The following is a 17,661-nucleotide window of genomic DNA, read 5'->3' as shown; positions in this document are numbered from 1 at the left end:
GACGCGACTCAGAGCTGGGAAGGGAGGGACCAGAATTGGAGAGCTCAGGTTTTTTGCCCCTTCCAACAAGACAGGAAGTCCTGAGAAGATTTTGGGCAGAGAAGAGCCACGACCTAATATTTTAAAGGATCATTCTGGATACTGTGTCGAGTGTAGATGGAGCGGAACAAAACACAGAAGTAGACAGACCAGTTAAGAGGTGTGTGGGACTTCCCTGGTGGTCCAGTGGTTAAGAATCCACCTCCCAATGCAGGGGACATGAGTTTGATCCCTGGTCCTGGAAGATTCCACATGACATAGGGCAACTAAGCCCATGCACCACAGCTATTGAGCCTGTGCTCTAGAACCTGGGAGCTGCAACTACTGAGCCCACATGCTGAAACTACTGAAGCCCGAGAGCCCGAGGGCCCGTGCTCCACCACAAGAGAAGCCACCACAGTGAGAAGCCCACGCACCGCAACTAGAGAGTGGCCCCCACTCGAGGCAACGAGACAAAGCCCATGAGCAGCAATGAAGACCCGGCGCAGCCAAAAATTAATTCATTTTTACAAAGAGAAGTTTGTGAAATTTCCAGACAACAGAAGGTGGTGAGAAACGATCAGACTCTGGATGTGTGTTAAAGGCAAAGGCAGGACTTCATACCAGATTACATGGGAGGTGAGGCAGAAAGTAAGCGGCCAGGATGGTTCTGAGACGCTTGGCTGAGCGGTGGAGCTGCTGTTTGCAGAGCCAACAAAGACTGAGGGAGGAGCAGATCGTCAGGGAGGACGGGAGTTTGGTCTTGACCTTGTGAAACGGGATACGCCTGCTGGACACCCAAGTGGAAAGGTCAAGACAAGCAGAGGGTCTGGTGAGTCTGGGGCTCTCATGGACTCTGACGTAAAGGACATAGTGTGGTAAAGCGAATGAGCTCTGTAACAGTTATTTCTGCCCAAAGTGCAGAAACATTTGTTTTATGACCACTTTTATATCAGTCCGCAATAAAAGTCAACATCTTCAATCACAGCTAAGTGAAGGCATTTCCGGAAGCAGCCAAGTTAGTGCAGTAAACGTCCTCAAAGATGTTGCCTTTGGGAATCTAACTTTGAGCAAAGATAGAGCTTACAAAGCTAAAGAAATGGGCAGTTCCCACGAACCTCTGCCAGTCTCTCTCTCAACTATGACTTCAGTTGTGCCTTTGGCAAGAGTGAACTCTTTGATGGTTCTTATTCTCTGGGGCAGATGGTCAAGTAGCAGAGTTGACATCTTGCTGTGAAAAGCAAAAGTGTCTGATAAAGTCTACCCAGATCAAGGCCCACCTCACTTTACTTGGAGACAGATCACCAGGATATCCCAACGACCTACCAGAATTTTTCTTTGAAAGGAGCTGTGGGGCTTCCCTGGTGAATTAGTGGTAAAGAATTCTCCTGCCAATGCAGGAGACACAGGTTCCATCCCTGGTCCAGGAAGATCCCACATGCAAAGGAGCAACAAAGCCCATGTGCCACAACCACTGAGCCTGAGCTCCAGAGCCCTGGAGCCACAACTACTGAGCCCGCGTGCTTAGAGCTCGCACTCTGCAACAAGAGAAACCGCTGCAGTGAGAAGTCTGCACCCCGAAACTAGAGAGGAGCCCCCCTCGCCACAACTAGAGAAAAGTCCAAGCAGTAACAAAGACCCAGCACAGCCAAAAATAAACAAATGAATAATTTTTTTTTCAAAAAGGAGCTGTTAATTTACTCAAATGGGCAGATGAATCATAAGCTGAGGTCTTGGAATGATAAGCTGGTGTTTAGAATCATCCAAGCTAAAATGTAGTGTTCTCCTGGCAAAATGATGAATCTCAGCCAGGAAACAGACACATACAAGTTAATCCTGACTCCAGCCAAATAATAACGGTGTCTATAGTTCCTCCAAGCCACACCCATTCTGCAGGGGGAAATGTCAGAAATGTAGCAGAACTATCAAGACTATATATCTGCAACAAACTTACATCACAGTTGAGTTTTGCCTCTGAAAGTATAAAAATCGTAACCTTTAAAAATTCCTTGAAACCAGGGACTTAGTCTTGTTCAGTCTGTATTCCCAGTACCTCCTAAAACAATACTAGCTCATAGCAGGCATCCAGTAAAATATCAATACTAACAAAGAAATGAATCGATCAGCATTTAAAAAAAAAAAGTAAAAACAAAACCCATCAGCACCACCTGGTGGACAGCCTTACCAGGACGCATCCAAAGCTCCTGTCATCAGACTGGGGAACAGACACTGAAATTTCTGTACGACAGGGATCTTAGCGGCTATGGACTGTTAGGCATGCTGGACTAGAAGCTGTGTTTGCAAACCACGTACACTTTTGACTTAAATTCAGGTGAGGTTAGTGGAGATTATTGGGCTGGGAAGAGGGTAGAGAGTGAGGGGGAAAAAAATGAAAACAGTGACAGACTTTATTTTCTTGGTCTAGAAAATCACTACAGACGGTGACTGCAGCCTTGAAACTAAAAGATGCTTGTTCCTTGGAATAAAAGCTATGACAAACCTATACAGCTTATTAAAAAGCAGAGGCATCACTTTGCCGACAAAGGTCTGTATAGTCAAAGTTATGGTTTTTCCAGTAGTCATGTATGGATGTGAGAGTTGGACCATAAAGAAAGCTGAGCACCGAAGAATTGATGCTTTTGAACTGTGGTGTTGGAGAAGACTCTTGAGAGTCCCTTGGACTGCAAGGAGATCCAACCCGTCCATCCTAAAGGAGATCGGTCCTGGGTGTTCATTGGAAGGACTGATGTTGAAGCTGAAACTCCAATACTTTGGCCACCTCATGCGAAGAGTTGACTCATTGGAAAGGACCCTGATGCTGGGAAAGATTGAGGGCAGGAAGAGAAGGGGGAACAGAGGATGAGATGGTTGGATGGCATCACCGACTCAATGGACATGGGTTTGAGCAAACTCTGAGAGACAGTGAAGGACAGGGCTGCAGTCCATGGGGTTGCAAGGTGTCAGACACAACTGAGTGACTGAACAAAGGGGGAGCTACAAAAGGTCCCCCAAGCCAACTCTCGACACTACCGGAGTATAACTGAAAGATATAAATCTTAAAAATTGACTTTGGCCAGTTCCCCACACACACACATAGCAAAAATTGTTTTAATAACCTAGCCTCAAATTTTTCCTTTGTATTTCAAGAGATTCTTGGGAAGCAAATATAAGAGTTCTTTGGCACAACACTGTAAATCAAATATATGCCAAAAAAAAAAATCTTCTTGGAGAGCTGGTAGCATCCTCTGTCTTTCCATTTCCTTCCTACACTCCTTCCCAACTCACCGAGAATCCTGCTGCTGCCCCCTGGTACTAGTATGGGCTTGGCCTCTCTCTGCCTTGCTTCAACTTTCTCCATCCACCTTGGGGGCAGGGTTGGGGGGGAGGCAGAAGCTGCCATCTAGTCATCTTCCTATGGGACCACTGAACAGAGGAAGAACCACTAAGAACCAACCAGGTTCTCTGTGTCCCAAGCCTCTCCCCCTGGAGTCCCTTTGTCTGTCTTTCCCACTCCCTTCCCAAGAGCCTGGCATGGGCCCCCAAGAGACAACATGAAGAAACACTCCTGAGATGCATGGGGTACTCAGGATTCTTCAGGTTTGGTGGATACCTGGGGCTTACACAAATCGGTGGACCCTCTTTGAGAAAAAGCATGAAAGATTCTGAATATGAATTGAGGGGCAAAAGGGAATATTTACCCCAAATGGGAAAAGATTTCACAGAAAATTACCAGGACCTCAAAGATCTGGGTTCTTTTTTCCCGACTCTGTGATAACTGGCCAGAAACGCCTACACAGAAGTAGATCTCAGGGCTTCCCGGGTAGCCCAGTGGTTGAGAATCCACCTTGCAATGCAAGGGACGGCAGTTCGATCCCTGCTCTGGGAAGATCCCACATGCCACGGGGGCAAGTAAGCCCAGTGTCCACAACTACTGAGCTGGCGCTCTAGAGCCCGTCCTCTGCAACAAGAGAAAAGCCACGGCAAGGAGAAGCCCACACACCGCATGGAGGAGTAGGCCTGGATGGCCAGAACTAGAGAAAGCCTGCGTGCAGCAACAAAGACCCACCACAGCCAAAAAAATTAAATAAATAAGTAAATCTTTTTTTTTCTAAATGAGAATAAACTTTTAATAAATAAAGGGCTTTCAACCTGGCCTCCTGGTCCTCTATGCAATCGACAGTCCACTCGGAGCGGCCAGAGAGGGTGAGCTTCCTTGTCACCCTTCTGCCCTTGACCTCAGACCAAGTCCAGGCACCACGACTCCCTCTCCTCCTCCTCCATCTCCTCCTCGGCCCCATCCCCCTCCTACAGTACCGCAGAGAGAGCAAAGGAGCAGCCCTCCAGCGTGCCTAGGGGTGTCTGTCCTGAGGACCAGCCCTGGAGGGTTCACTCAGGACGCCTCGTGCGCTTACCACCAGGTCCGCCCAGCCTGCAGCCTCACACACCTGACCAGCTAAGGGGTCTCAGCTCCGGGAGCCTCAGACCCTGCCTGTCTCCATCTTAGCTGCCACCCACCCACAAGCTCAGCGCCGGGCCCCGGGATTCGGGAAAGGATGCTCCAGGGTTTTCTAATTAGAGGTTATAAAAATAACCTACCATTAAATAAATAACAGAACAAAATAAAAGTCTTCCCAGTGTTTGCCGCCCCTCCACTGCCTGGGAGCCCTGGGTGGGTGGGTCGGGAGTCTGGCCTGCAGGCGCCGGCGACTCCAGGTCCTGGAGCCTGTGGTCCCCAGTTTCCACCCGATGCAGGTGAGCGTGACGCCGATAGTAAGGAAACCTCCTGCCGCTGGGCCCCAAGATCTCCCTCGCCAGGAGAGACGTGGGAGAGGGAAGCCGAGAGCAGGTCCAGAGGTTCCGAGCTCCCCGCGCCCCAGCGCCGCTTCCAGGGGCGCCGGGAGAGCGGGGCGCCGTTCCCATGGTAACGGGACCAAACAAACTCCGGCGCCGGGACCCTGCGCGGGAGCCGCGCGGCCGCCGGGCTCCGGTAAGAGCTGCGAGCGTCCGCCGTCCCGCGCGCTCAGACAGACCCCATTCCCTCCCGTGCAGCCCCGCCAGGGAGTGGAGAGCAGAGTCCAGGGCTGGGGGACGAAGAAGCGACAGCGCGCAGACAGCTGCGTGCCTTTTCCTTTCTCTGCTGTCCCTCCGTCGGCCTTCCTCCTCCCCGCTGTGCTGCGCTTCTCCCCTCTGTGAACCGCGGGGTGGGGTCGATCGTCGCTGTTCCCTCGCTAAGTCGTCTCCGACTCGTTGGGCCCCCAAAGTCGCTGGACTGCAGCAGGCCAGGCTTCCCTGTCCCTCACGTTCTCCTGGAGTTTGTTCTAGTTCACGTCCATTGAATCGGTGATGCCACCCAACCATCGCATCCTCTGAGGGGTCCATACTTCTGCAAATAAAGGAGGGCTGGGTCCCTTCCACTCTAGACAGCCCTGGCCCTGGGTTCAGGGGGAAATGCTGGGTGTGTTACACTGTTTTCAGCCTGCATGAACCAGTCAACTATGCAGGAAAAGAATTGCCCGTATCCAAAATTGCAGCCTTGAGTACACGTCAACTCCTGTGACCCAAAGCAGATGACTCAGTTTCCCTTGTTTCTTGCCCCACTCGCATGTCCCCTCCTCTAAAACAGGACACCTATGGCTGATTCGTGTTGAGGTTTGACAGAAAACAACAAAATTCTGTAAAGCAATTGTCCTTCAATAAAAAAATTAATTCATTAAAAAAAAATAAAATAGGACAGAAACAGTGGTGCTAACCTTCCAGAGCGATGGCCCGGAGTGGCTGGGGCTAGTATTCCACAAGCTCTCCTCTACCTGTTGGCTCAAGGTCACCTTCTTTGAAAGTTCAAGCCTGAATGCACTGGAAATTCTATTTCTTTACAAAAGGTCTTAAGAAATTATGTTGTAATGAGTGTACTGGGTGTCTATACTGCTGAAAACTGCACTGATCGGTCTAAGGGGGGTGACCATCACTTTTTGACTTCAGTGTTTGTCCCCTGGCATTTTTTCACATGGATCCCAGTCAGCCCAGGCACAGGGACCGTGGAATTCACTGATGGAGACTATCAGCCAAGAATCCTGTCAGTTAGTCAGAGAGGTTATAAACAGCTGTGGAAGATGGTAACAACAGCAACAAGAAAGCCTTGTGTTTGCACAGCACCAGAGAATACCCTGGATCCTTTATAGAAATGAAACTTCTCTTGGAGCCTCAGCCAGCTCCAGCTGAGGCTTCCAAAAAGCAGAGATGTGATAAAGCACAGACATTACTTTGCCAACAAAAGTCCGTCTAGTCAAAGCTATGGTTTTTCCAGTAGTCATGTATGGATGTGAAAGTTGGACCATAAAGAAAGCTGAGCACCAAAGAATTGATGCTTTTGAACTGTGGTGTTGGAGAAGACTCTTGAGAGTCCCTTGGATTGCAAGGAGATCAAACCAGTCAATTCTAAAGGATATCAATCCTGAATATTCATGGGAAAGACTGATGCTGATGAAACTCCAATACTTTGGCCACATGATGAGAAGAGTTGACTCATTAGAAAAGACCCTGATGCTGGGAAAGATTGAAGGCGGGAAGAGAAGGGGATGACAGAGAATGAGATGGTTGGATGGCATCACCTACACAATAGACATGAGTTTGAGCAAGCTCCGGGAGATGGTGAAGGACAGGGAGGCCTGGCGTGCTACAATCCATGGTGTCGCAAAGAGTCAAATACGACTGAGCAACTGAACGATAACAACAAAGGCTTCCAAGCCTTGGCTGGCAACCCCCAAGCTACACCCAAGGTCACATCCTCTTCATCAGCTGCATCTTTGTGGTCTGAGCCCACCCACAACCCATCTTGGGTTTCTTCTCCATGACATGAAATAAAGCTAAGTGGATGGGGACCTGAAAATTCCAAATCAGGAACTGTATTAAAAATAGTTAGTTTTAGCTTCATCAGGTCTTAGTTGCAGCCCTTGGGTTTAGTTGCCCCATGGCACGTGGGATCTTAGTTCCATGAGCAGGGATCGAACCGGAGGCCCCTGCATTGGAAGGTGGATTCTTAACCATTGGACCAACAGGGAAGTCCCCAAATTCTGAAACTTGATAAGCAGTCTCCTGTGTACCTTTCTTCTTATATGGCTCATCCATTCAGTCCACAGACTCCAGTTGAAATCCTGCCATGTGCAGGCGTTGAGCTAGTGCTCAGTCACTCAGTCATGTCCTACTCTTTGGGACCCTGTGAACTGTAACCCGCCAGGCTCCTCTGTCCCCTCTGTCCATGGGATTTTCCAGGCAAGAATACTGGAATGGGTTTCCATTTCCTTCTCCAGGGGACCTTCCCCACCCAGGGATTGAACCTGCGTCTCCTGCATCTCCTGCATTGGCAGGAAGATTCTTTATTGCTGAGCCACCTGGGAAGCCCACATGCAAACAAGCATGCTGCTGCTGCTGCTGCTAAGTTGCTTCAGTCGTGTCCGACTCCTAGCGACCCCATGGACTGCAGCCTACCAGGCTCCTCCGTCCATGGGATTTTCCAGGCAAGGGTACTGGAGTGGGTTGCCATTGCCTTCTCCGAAACAAGCATGCAGAGAGCAGGAAACGAAGGGCTGAAAGAGCTGTTGGGGGGGAAGAGAACAGACTTTTTTCCAGAAGAGTCTGCACGTCCTCACCAAGGAGGCGACTCTGAGTTAAGTTTTAAAGGATGAATAGACTTCTTTTCCAGTGATAAGAAAATCCAGAAGCAAGGCTGGAATACCCCAGAGAAATCTCCCTCTGTGAAGAGTTCTTGAACATGTATACAGTGTTCTCCAGAAAATAAAGCAGGGCTGTAAGCAGGAGACCAAGAGGAGACCGGGACACAGGAGCAGGGAGGAAGCAGGCAGGAGGGCTGCCCCGCACACGGACCTGTGGCCTGGGCTCTGAGAGAGGCCTGCAGCGCCCATCTGACCAGCTGCTCCACAGCTAGCCCAACGGCCCGGCCTCTTCCTGAACTGACTCCCTAATGTTAAATAATACGGGCTTCCCTGGTGGCTCAGATGGTTAAAGACTCTGCCTGCAATGCAAGTGTTAATAGAGCCTCCACAGGGCACCTGAAGGCCTGACAGTTCTGAATACACAGGCCTGTTCGAGAACCAAACTTCCCTCCAGTCTCCTCTGGGAAGGAGACCATCTATTTCCTATCAAATCTCCAGGCTTTGCTTGAGCCAGGAGACAGTGGAGCCCTGCCGTCACATCTTTGCTGATGTATTTTTATTGCTAGGGAGGACTTCCACAGCAAGTTCCTCACCCTTTCCAGTCCTCGGTGAATGATCTCAGCCACTAGTCTTCCCCCCAGGACCAGCTGGTTTCCTCCTGCCTTAGGGCTTTACCTGGCCTCTTGACTTTGGGCTTATGTAACTCACCATCTTTGACTCTAGAAATGTTTGCCTGTGTTCTTTCTGTCCCACCAAAAGTAGGAGGTGCTGATTTAAAACAGAGTTTATTCATTTTTAATATGTCATTCCTCCAAACTCTAAATGTGGAGCCAGGCACCAGTACTCTTTTGTTTATTTTTTCAAATTATTTATTTATGTGTTTATTTTTGGCTCTGCTGGATCATCATTGCTGCATGCGGGCTACTCTCTAGCTGCAGTGCACAGGCTTCTCATTGCGGTGGCTTTTCTTGTTGTGGAGCACAGGCTTTAGGGTCCCTGGACTTCAGGAGTTGCAGCACACAGGTTTAGTTGTCCCAAGACATGTGGAATCTTCCTGGATTGGGAATTGATCTGCATCTCCTGCATTGTCAGGCAGATTCTTAACCACTGGGCCACCAGGGAAGTCCACTGTGCCCTTTTAGATTGATGTCTTAGCCTTTGAGAAGAAAGGAGTGTTTAGGCAACACTCCCCAAGTCCTGAGCCTGCCTCTCAGCTCCAAATCATCAAAGATCCCCAGTCCTGCTTCCACCAGTGGGTATGATCAACTTCAGCTTTATATTGAAAGTGAAAGTGTTAATCGCTCAGTCATGTCCAACTCTGCAACCCCATGGACTCAGCCCACCAGGCTCCTCTGTCCATGGGATTCTCCAGGCAAGAATACTGGATTGGGTTGCCATGCCCTTCTCCAGGGGATCTTCCTGACCCAGGGGTCGAATCTGGGTCTCCCGCATTTTAGGCAGATGCTTTACTGTCTGAGCCACCAGGGAAGCCCCAGTTTTACATTAGTTCCCAGCTATGGTCATACACAGAGGGCTCTGGGGCTACTCCAAACACATTCATGGTCACTCTATGTAAGAAAATAAACACCATCAGCAGTCCTCACCCAGGTCATAATTTTCCGAACCCTCAAGTAACAGTTAGAGTCCCGCAGCCCTAATTAAATCAGTGTGTGCAAGAGGCTTTCTACAGGCTTTGGGGATTCTAGGAGGCCCGAGGAGAGGTGCAGAGCTGGCTCCCAGGTGGCGGCCGGCACAGACCCAGAACGCACTCGTTTCCAGGACCCTGTCGCCTTTTGGCTACAGAGGTTTCTTCCCTTGGAGGAGCTCGCTGACTCAGAGGTATCCCTCTTTGGACAAGGATGCGGGTCCAACCTGGGATGATGGGTCTACCTAGGTCAGCTACTCTCTGTCCTACAAAATTCCCAACACGGCATCCTGCAGGTACCCAGCACCATCCCAGGGTCTGCAACGTGAGCAGACAAGCCCCTCTGCCTGGACGCCTGAGGTTCCAGTCTTCACATCGAGGTTAGCCTCTAAACGACCAGAGAATTACCCATGGAGAAACCCTGCGAGCAGCCGTTAACAAAAGGTTCCCTTTGCCCTTGGTCTTATAAGCATTCCTAACGACTAACTGGGCATTTTCAGGTCACATGTGACAACCTTCCTCTCTCATTCTGTCCCTCTCCAGTTTCTCATTGAAATCTAAACTGTCCCCAAGGGGACTTCCCTGATAGTCCTGTGGCTAAGAATCTACGCTCTTAATGCAGGGTGCCCCAGGTTCGATTCCAGGACAGGGAATTAGATCCCACATGCTGCAACTAAGACCTGGCACAGCCAAATAAATTAATGCCCCCAAGAGCTCCACTCAATATGATGTACCAACTAAATGAGAAAAGAATTTGAAAAAGAATAGATACATGGATATGAAGAACTGAATCACTTTGCTGAAACTAACACATTGTTAATCAACTAAGTAAGTGTTAGTCACTCAGTCATGTCTGACTCTTTGCAACCCCATGGACTGTAGTCCACCAGGCTCCTCAGTCCATGGAATTCTCCAGGCAAGAATACTGGAGTGGGTTGCCATTTCCTTCCCCAGGAGATCTTCCTAACCCAGGAATCAAACCCAGGTCACCTGCATTGCAGGTAGATTCTTTACTGTCTGAGCCACCAGGGAAGCCCCAATCAACTATATACTCCAGTATAAAATAAAAAGTTTAAAATCAATAAAGTACTTACTTAAATGCACCCTGATTCTCTAGTCCACCATATGAAATTTAGCCCCTCTAGCCAAGACAGCTGAACTTGATCCTTTGGGGAGGCCTGCCTGGAGTAGAGGGGGGAGGAGCCCCTCTGAGCAGGCAGTAGCAGAGAAGAGCAGACTGTAACACTGGACAGTAAGAGCCCAGCCCGCTCTGTAAGTAGGGCTTCCGGGGTGGCTCAGTGGTAAAGGTTCCGCCTGCCAATGCAGGAGACACAGTTTCAATCCCTGGGTCCAGAAGATCCCCTGGGGAAGAGCATGGCAACCTGCTCCAGTATTCTTGCCTGGAGAATTCCATGGACAGAGGAGCCTGGTGGGCTGCAGTCCATGGGGCCACAAAGAGTCAGACAAGACTGAAGCAACTTAGCAAGCACACACTCCATAAGTAGGTGCTCCCCACCTCCGTCCATTTCAATTCTCTTTCCACTTCCCTATGTTAGCTAAAGCCTTCCTCCCTCCCCAGCCCTGGGATATCCTCTGGCTAGCTTTGAGTTATTAATACATCAGGACAATCCATGTCCCTGATGGACCCCACACTCCAGAAGCCGGAGGTGATGCTGGCATCCTCCTAGCTCCCTATTTCCCCACTGACAGATAATTACTCTTCCGACTCCTGCTAAAATCCCCCTCCCCCTCTTTCATTCACAACATAATCACACTGTATTATAATTTGTTTTTCTGTCTCCTGGCTTAAGCACAAAGCTTTCTCAAGGTCTTCTTCAAGGTATGCCTTCTGCAACACTGCAGCCACTGTGCCCAACAGTGTCTGGCACATAGAAAGTCTTCAGTAAGTGTCTGCAGAAAGAAAGAAGCAAAGAAGAAAGGGAGAAGGATAGGAGGGAGCCTTGGAAGCTTATCCCTCTCAGTAGCAAATGTTATAAGGTCTGGTTAATGCACGGGATGATAGAATCAGATTCACAAATGTTTGAGCAGCCTCGAAGCAGGAGGCAAAGTCAGCAAGATGAAATTTAATACTGATCCATATAAATGCCTGCATCAGCTTCCAAAAATAAAACTAAGTTTAGCACCAAAAAAAAAAAAAAAAAGGTAAAGACATAAAAGCTATCTTCAAATATATGCAGCCACTGTGGATCATCAGACAACAGACCTGGGGTGGGGGGAGGGGAGCTGGTTGAAAGCCCAAGGGAAAAAGATTTCACAGCAGAAGTCTGTGTCATTTGTTACGTGCTAAATGCAGTGCCTGGCACGTAGAAATGGTGGCTGAATAATTCCACCACACTTATTGTGGTGATCTTTCTTATCATTATTATTACCAGCATCATTGTCATTATTTATTATTTATAAGAGCTGTTCAACAGTCTGCCTCAAGAAGCACTGAACTCCACTCCCTGGAAACCCAAGGTTATCACTGGGTAACCACCTGTCTGGGGAGTTTGTCTACCAAATTCCTAACCCCCAGCCCTGCCTTCTCTGTAATCCTGTGATTGAAAGAACAATCCTCTGTATATCCTGGGTAGCAAAGCTGCAGATACAATTCCTGGCTGAGCAAACTGTCTTTCACACAAAGAAGCTTTTGCACTGCCTGCATTTGCTGCAATGTGCCTCCTTCCAGCCACCCCTCGGAAGCATCCCTTTGATGCTGAAAAATAAAATTGCTTTGTGTGAAAGCTCCCTTAATCTTATATAGATACAAATGCCTTGTATCTTTGGAGATATGCCAAACCGCTCTTAGTGTTTCAGAATTAATCTTATTAAAGAAAGCTCTGTTTAATCCCCACTGCTGTTTGCTGGAGATGCTGAATAATTCCACATCTATTGCTGCTTTACTGCGGCCCCTTCCCGAATTTAGTGTTGTCTGAGAAAACACATCAGCAAATCTAGGCTGGACAATGGCATTCCCACTTTGGGTTTAATGCTGCAGTTGTAGAAATGTACCTTTATATATGTTTATGTTGATTTCTTAATGAAAGAAAAGGAATGAGTTGAAAGACTTGCCTGTTGTGAAGAATAACAAGTGGAATAATGAGTTGCCTCATTGACCAACTCAATATAATTACATGTGATAAACCAATGCTGCTAATATTGCTAAGAAAAAAGGAGTTCATATAAGGTCACTGTCTGTTGTCTCTGTATATCCTGGGTAGCAAGAGCTGCAGATACAATTCCTGGCTGAATTGTATAGGAATATACACAACCTAGAATACAAGAAACCCCTGATTACAATACCTAGTTTGTACAATGTATTTTCTATATCAGTGTGTTTACATACACATATATTCGTATCAGTCAAGTGAAATTACAACTTCCTCCCTCCCAACAGACTTCTGGATCTTCTCTATTAGGAGACAACAGTGAGTGATCCAAACATGCAACCATATAAAATAATTGTGCATTGATCACTTTCAGTGCATACTTATGATCTCCTACTACGTGCCAGGCATTATTCTAGGTGGCAGGAATACAATGGCAAAGGAGAACAAAGTTCCTATTCTCAGATATACAGATCAATGAACATGATACAAACGTTATGCAGAGAAGAAAACAACATAATGAAATACATAGAGACTGGGATGTAAGGGGCTATTTTAGATCAGTTGCTCAGGGAGGGTCTTACGGGGAGGTTACATTTGAACTGATATTCAGGAGGAGGAGCCAGGCAGCTGCAGATCTGGATGAAGAACTTTGCAGACAATTATGTGTGTTAGTCACTCAGTCATGTTCAACTCTGTGACCCCATGGACTGTAGCCCGCCAGGCTCCTCCATCCATGGGATTTTCCAGACAAGAATACTGGAGTGGGTTGCCATTCCCTTCTCCAGGGGATCTTCCTGACCCAGGGACTAAACCCAGATCTCCCACATTGCAGGCAGACTCTTTACCACCGGAGCCACCAGGGAAGCTCTGTCAATGAGAAGGACTAATGGAAGACCCCCGAGCTTGGAACAGACTGGAGTATGGTGTGCAGGGGGAGCAGTTCTGGGGTTCCAGGAGGGTCAGAAAAGAAGCAGGGGCCAATATGGCAGGCCTTGGAGGCCTTTCAACGTGAAGTGGAAACCACTGGAGGGTTTCAAGCAAGGTCGTTAAGATATGATCCAACCAAGTCATCCGTTTACTGCCTTGCCATGTTATTATAACCACAATCATGTGTGTGTGCTGTGTGCAGCACAGCCTGTCCACACGCAGCCCTGTCCGACTCTCTGAGACCCCACAGACTGTAGCCCTCCAGCTCCTCTGTCCATGGGACTTCTCCAGCCAAGAATAGTGGAGTGGGTTGCCATGCCCTCCTCCAGGGGATCTTCCCAGCCCAGGTCTCCCACATTGGAGGCAGATTCTTTACCGTCTGAGCCACCAGGGAAGCCCAAGAATACTGTAGTGGGGAGCCTAACTCTTCTCCAGGGGAATCTTCCCAACCCAGGAAACGAACTGGGGTCTCCTGCATTGCAGGCCAATTCTTTACCAGCTGAACTACCAAGGAAGCCCATAACCACAGTTAGTAATTTATTTTGTCATCTTTTTATTATATGCTTCATGTGTTATTTATAGCCATGATCATACCTGTTTATATGCTTTTGTATCTTGCTTTTTTTTTTACTAAACCTTTTCTCATGTTTTTCAATATATTCATTACTAAATCTTAATGAGCACATAATGTACCATTTATTAGCTATATAAGTTTATTGACTAATTCCCCAGATGAGGCATTGGCAAACTATGGCCCTGCATTTGTATATAAAGTTTTATTGGAATACCAAAAAAAAAAAAGACATGATATAATTTATGTTAAAAGTGATCACCTCTGAAGAATGAATTCTTGGAAAGCAAGAGCCAAAACAGGGAGGCCACTGTAGAAGATGGTGTATTAGACAGGAGTGATCACAGTGGTGATGGAAGGAGGAATGGATTCAGGACATTTTTTGGAAGACAGCATGGAGAGGACTTACTGGTTGATCAGCAGGCTTAGGAGGATGAAAGAGAGAAGAATCAAGGATGACTCCATATTTCCACATCTGAGCAATTGCATGAATTATACCAGAGGTTCCCAAACTTTCTCAGTTCACAACACTCAATATTTCAGTGAATTTTTCACAATGCCCCCTAAGCCAAAAGAAACCCACAATGGTTCTCATTTATTACTTATCTCCAAGTAATTTAATAAACACTCGTGTTACATTTTTATTGTCATATGAATGTATATTTATGTTGAAACTTAATACACAAAAAATGAGAGAAAAAAATAATGCTTTTACTTCAGTCTTAAGTAGCCACGATGACTTCCTAATGGAATGTGTGTGTCTATCAGGCACTGTACGACTCCAGTCTTGGAGTCGGATTGCATGTGGCTACCCTCATTTCCCTCTCCACGCTGATTTTTGCATGGGATTTGCTTTGTATCTCAACAATTGCCCAAAATCCAGCTTTACAAAATATGTCATCAATTGAAAGGAACGCAGTGTAATCTAAATCAGTGAAAGTGAAAGTCGCTCAGTCGTGTCCGACTCTTTGCGACCCCATGGACTATACAGTCCATGGAATTCTCCAGGCCAGATTACTGGAGTGAGTAACCTTTCCCTTCTCCAGGGGATATTCCCAACCCAGAGATCGAACCCAGGTCTCTTGCATTGCAGGCAGATTCTTTACCATCTGAGCCACCAGGGAAGCCCAAATCTAAACCAGTAGTTCATGCAATATCCAACAGACGCTCAGGATGGCTGTTTTCCCAAAACTTTTAAATCCACTGCAACATCCCTGTGAGTTCTCTACAGTACCTGGGGAACTTTGATGCTCAGATTGGTCAGACCATTTAGTGACAGGACGTGGGTGAGGAATGGCAGGGGAGATACATAAGTGAGGGTTGCTTGGTTCGGTTTCCATGGGGGAAATTCAGGGATTTCCATGGGGAGCACCCAGGAAGAGCTATTGACCAAGAAAGAGTAAGCAAAAAACATGTACTTCAAAAACAAATTCCATTTCATCTTAGCCTAGGAAAAATATCTACTATCCAGTATTCTTAAGAAACAAGCTGTTCTCTGGCTAATTTTCTGGATAACTAAGAGCTAAGCAGAGGGACTCCCCTGGTGGTCCAGCGGCTAAGACTCCACACTTGTAAGGCAGGGGACCTAGGTTCAACCCTTGGTTAGGGAACTAGATCCCACATGCCGCAACTAAGAGCTTGAATGTAGCAACTAAGCCCTGGCACAGCCAATAAATAAATGTTTTTTAAAGAAAGAGCTAACCAGAAAACTTTTTTTCCCCAGCTGTTACTGTTGAAGAATCTCTCGGCTTAGACTCAGTTCACTCCCTGACATTGTAAGTATTGCCCATGAGCATAACTAGATGTATTAATAACTGCAACTGCGTCTTCTAGGTCTTGAAGGCTGCACAATCATGATTGCAAATAATCCTTACTATCCTCCCTGTGGGCCATACTGTTATCCCAGAAACAGCGATGGTAAAATGCATCTCCATGAAATGAACTGTATTTTAAGCATTTTGTTTCCCCATCAAGGGCATAACATTACATAAAGCCTAGATGTGACCATCCACGGGGCATCTGAAGAAACACAGACATAGATTACAAACCCTTACGCACAACACCTATAATCCAGAAGGTTCTAAAAACTGAAAGTCTGAATGATAAGTCTGTGGCAAACTCATTCGGACACAAAACCCAACCTGCTAGAACTTGAAAGTGTGTGTTAGTCGCTCAGTCATGTCTGACTTTGTGATACCAGGGACTGTAGCCTGCCAGGTTCTTCTTCCCATGGAATTTTCCAGGCAAGAATACTGAAGCCATTTCCTACTCCAGGGGAATCTTCCTGATCCTGGAAGCAAAATGCAACTTGAACTGATGTAGGGCTACTTTAAGTTTGTTTTTATCCCACTTATTGTGAACAATTATGTGTCTTGTTGCAGAAATACTAATAAGATTCATTACAGTGCGGCCCCAGACCCCTCTAAGGTTGTTATACGTCTGTGATATATTCACCCTAAGGTCAGTTGAAATTAGAAAAAAAATCTAAATTCCACAACACACTGGCCCCAGGGGTTTTGAATAAGAGATAGTCTTTAGAAACAGAGGGCAGGAAGGAACCTAGATCTCTTCTAGGTCAATCCATTAACATTAGAAGTAAGAAAAGAAGCCTAGACAAATGTGTGGGAGGAGCCAGGAACGTGTTCAAAATCACATATTCAGTTTGGAGCTCAGCCAAGGCAGAAGTATCTCTTCTGCCACCTGCTGCCCCAGAAGGCGGCCTATGTGTATATGTTAGTCGCTCCGTCGTGTCCAACTCTTTGTGACCCCATGGACTGTAGCCTACCAGGCTCCTGTGTCCATGGAGTTCTCCAGGCCAGAATACTGGAGTGGGTTGCCATTCCTTTTTCCAGAGGATCTTCCCGACTCAGGGATTGAACCCAGGTCTCCCGCGTTGCAGGCGGGTTCTTTACCACTGCAGAGGCAGCATGTGCTCAAACATGTTGAGAACACAGGTGTCTTAGCGCTCTGCTGGGGCACACTCAAAATACATGCTTCTGCTGAGACGCTAAGTTGAACCATCTCAAAAGAATACATCATCAGTTATAACAGTTACCTGCTTTGTTTCACACCATACTGACAGTTTGAGGCAGATTAATTCAAAGCCATTCTGTATGACTCTTGAAAATGAGTCCAGTAAGCTTTTAATTAAGGATGTCTTTTCATCTGAATGAATTTCCTTTTAGCAATTAGAAACTCTAACGATGATTTCTTTGTTCTTTTAAATAGTTTCTTTGTTCCCGGAATATTTGAAGGAACGGCTAAGAACTTGAGTTGTAAAGACTAGAAAGATGACATCTCTTGCTAATCCCCTCTGGTACAGGGCAGTTTAGACTTTGAACTGAGCGGATGTAGTCTGAATCCCAAATTTGGTGCTTAGGAACCATGGCCTAAGCCAGTTACCAATCTCTACAAGGTCTGGTTTTCCTCGTTGAAAAATAGGATAATAATACTTTACCAGATTTTTGTGATTCTTGAAGTTTAAAAATAAAAGTAAAATACTTTGTTCTGGGCACATAGTAAGTGCTCAGTAAATGACAGAAAACCAGCTTTCCCCTCCCTCCCTCTCCTCACTCTCCTTCCTGGATCATAGAGAACACGCATATTTAACTACAGCTGAGGAGGAGGCTTTGAGAAGGGAAAGTGAAATCGTTAGTAGCTCAGTCCTGTCTGACTCTTTGCTACCCCATAGACTACAGCCCGCCAGGCTTCTCTGTCCAT

At 47.0% G+C, this 17,661-nt stretch overlaps 2 protein-coding genes across 18 annotated transcripts in view; one reads left to right on the top strand and one right to left on the bottom strand.

The window, feature by feature from the left end:
- CBY2 (chibby family member 2) overlaps positions 1-17,661 on the bottom strand; it is a 137,862-nt gene that overhangs the window by 53,053 nt on the left and 67,148 nt on the right. For 2 of the 4 annotated variants that reach the window (XM_081547351.1, XM_081547350.1), the window contains exon 1: positions 4,615-4,911. The exons of 1 other annotated variant lie outside the window; for it this stretch is intronic. Coding sequence is in view for 1 of the 3 variants with exons in the window: in XM_081547348.1 (XP_081403474.1) it covers positions 4,615-4,938 (324 nt within the window). In the remaining 2 variants the exon portion in view is untranslated. Of the gene's footprint in view, positions 1-4,614; positions 4,969-17,661 lie in introns of those variants that run through there. One more of the 4 variants, XM_081547348.1, reaches the window with a different exon arrangement.
- Positions 4,968-17,661, top strand: part of ERICH6B (glutamate rich 6B) — a 90,900-nt gene continuing 78,206 nt past the window's right edge. For all 14 annotated transcript variants that reach the window (XR_014070532.1, XR_014070531.1, XM_081547343.1 and 11 more), the window contains exons 1-2: positions 4,968-5,005; positions 15,665-15,716. The gene's annotated coding sequence lies outside the window, so the exon portion shown is untranslated. The remainder of the gene's footprint in view (positions 5,006-15,664; positions 15,717-17,661) is intronic.

The sequence above is a fragment of the Giraffa tippelskirchi genome, chromosome 12, assembly GCF_054371585.1.
Source record: "Giraffa tippelskirchi isolate mGirTip1 chromosome 12, T2T-mGirTip1v1.2.pri, whole genome shotgun sequence".
Lineage (NCBI taxonomy): Eukaryota > Metazoa > Chordata > Mammalia > Artiodactyla > Giraffidae > Giraffa > Giraffa tippelskirchi.
This window is presented reverse-complemented; position numbering and strand designations above follow the sequence as displayed.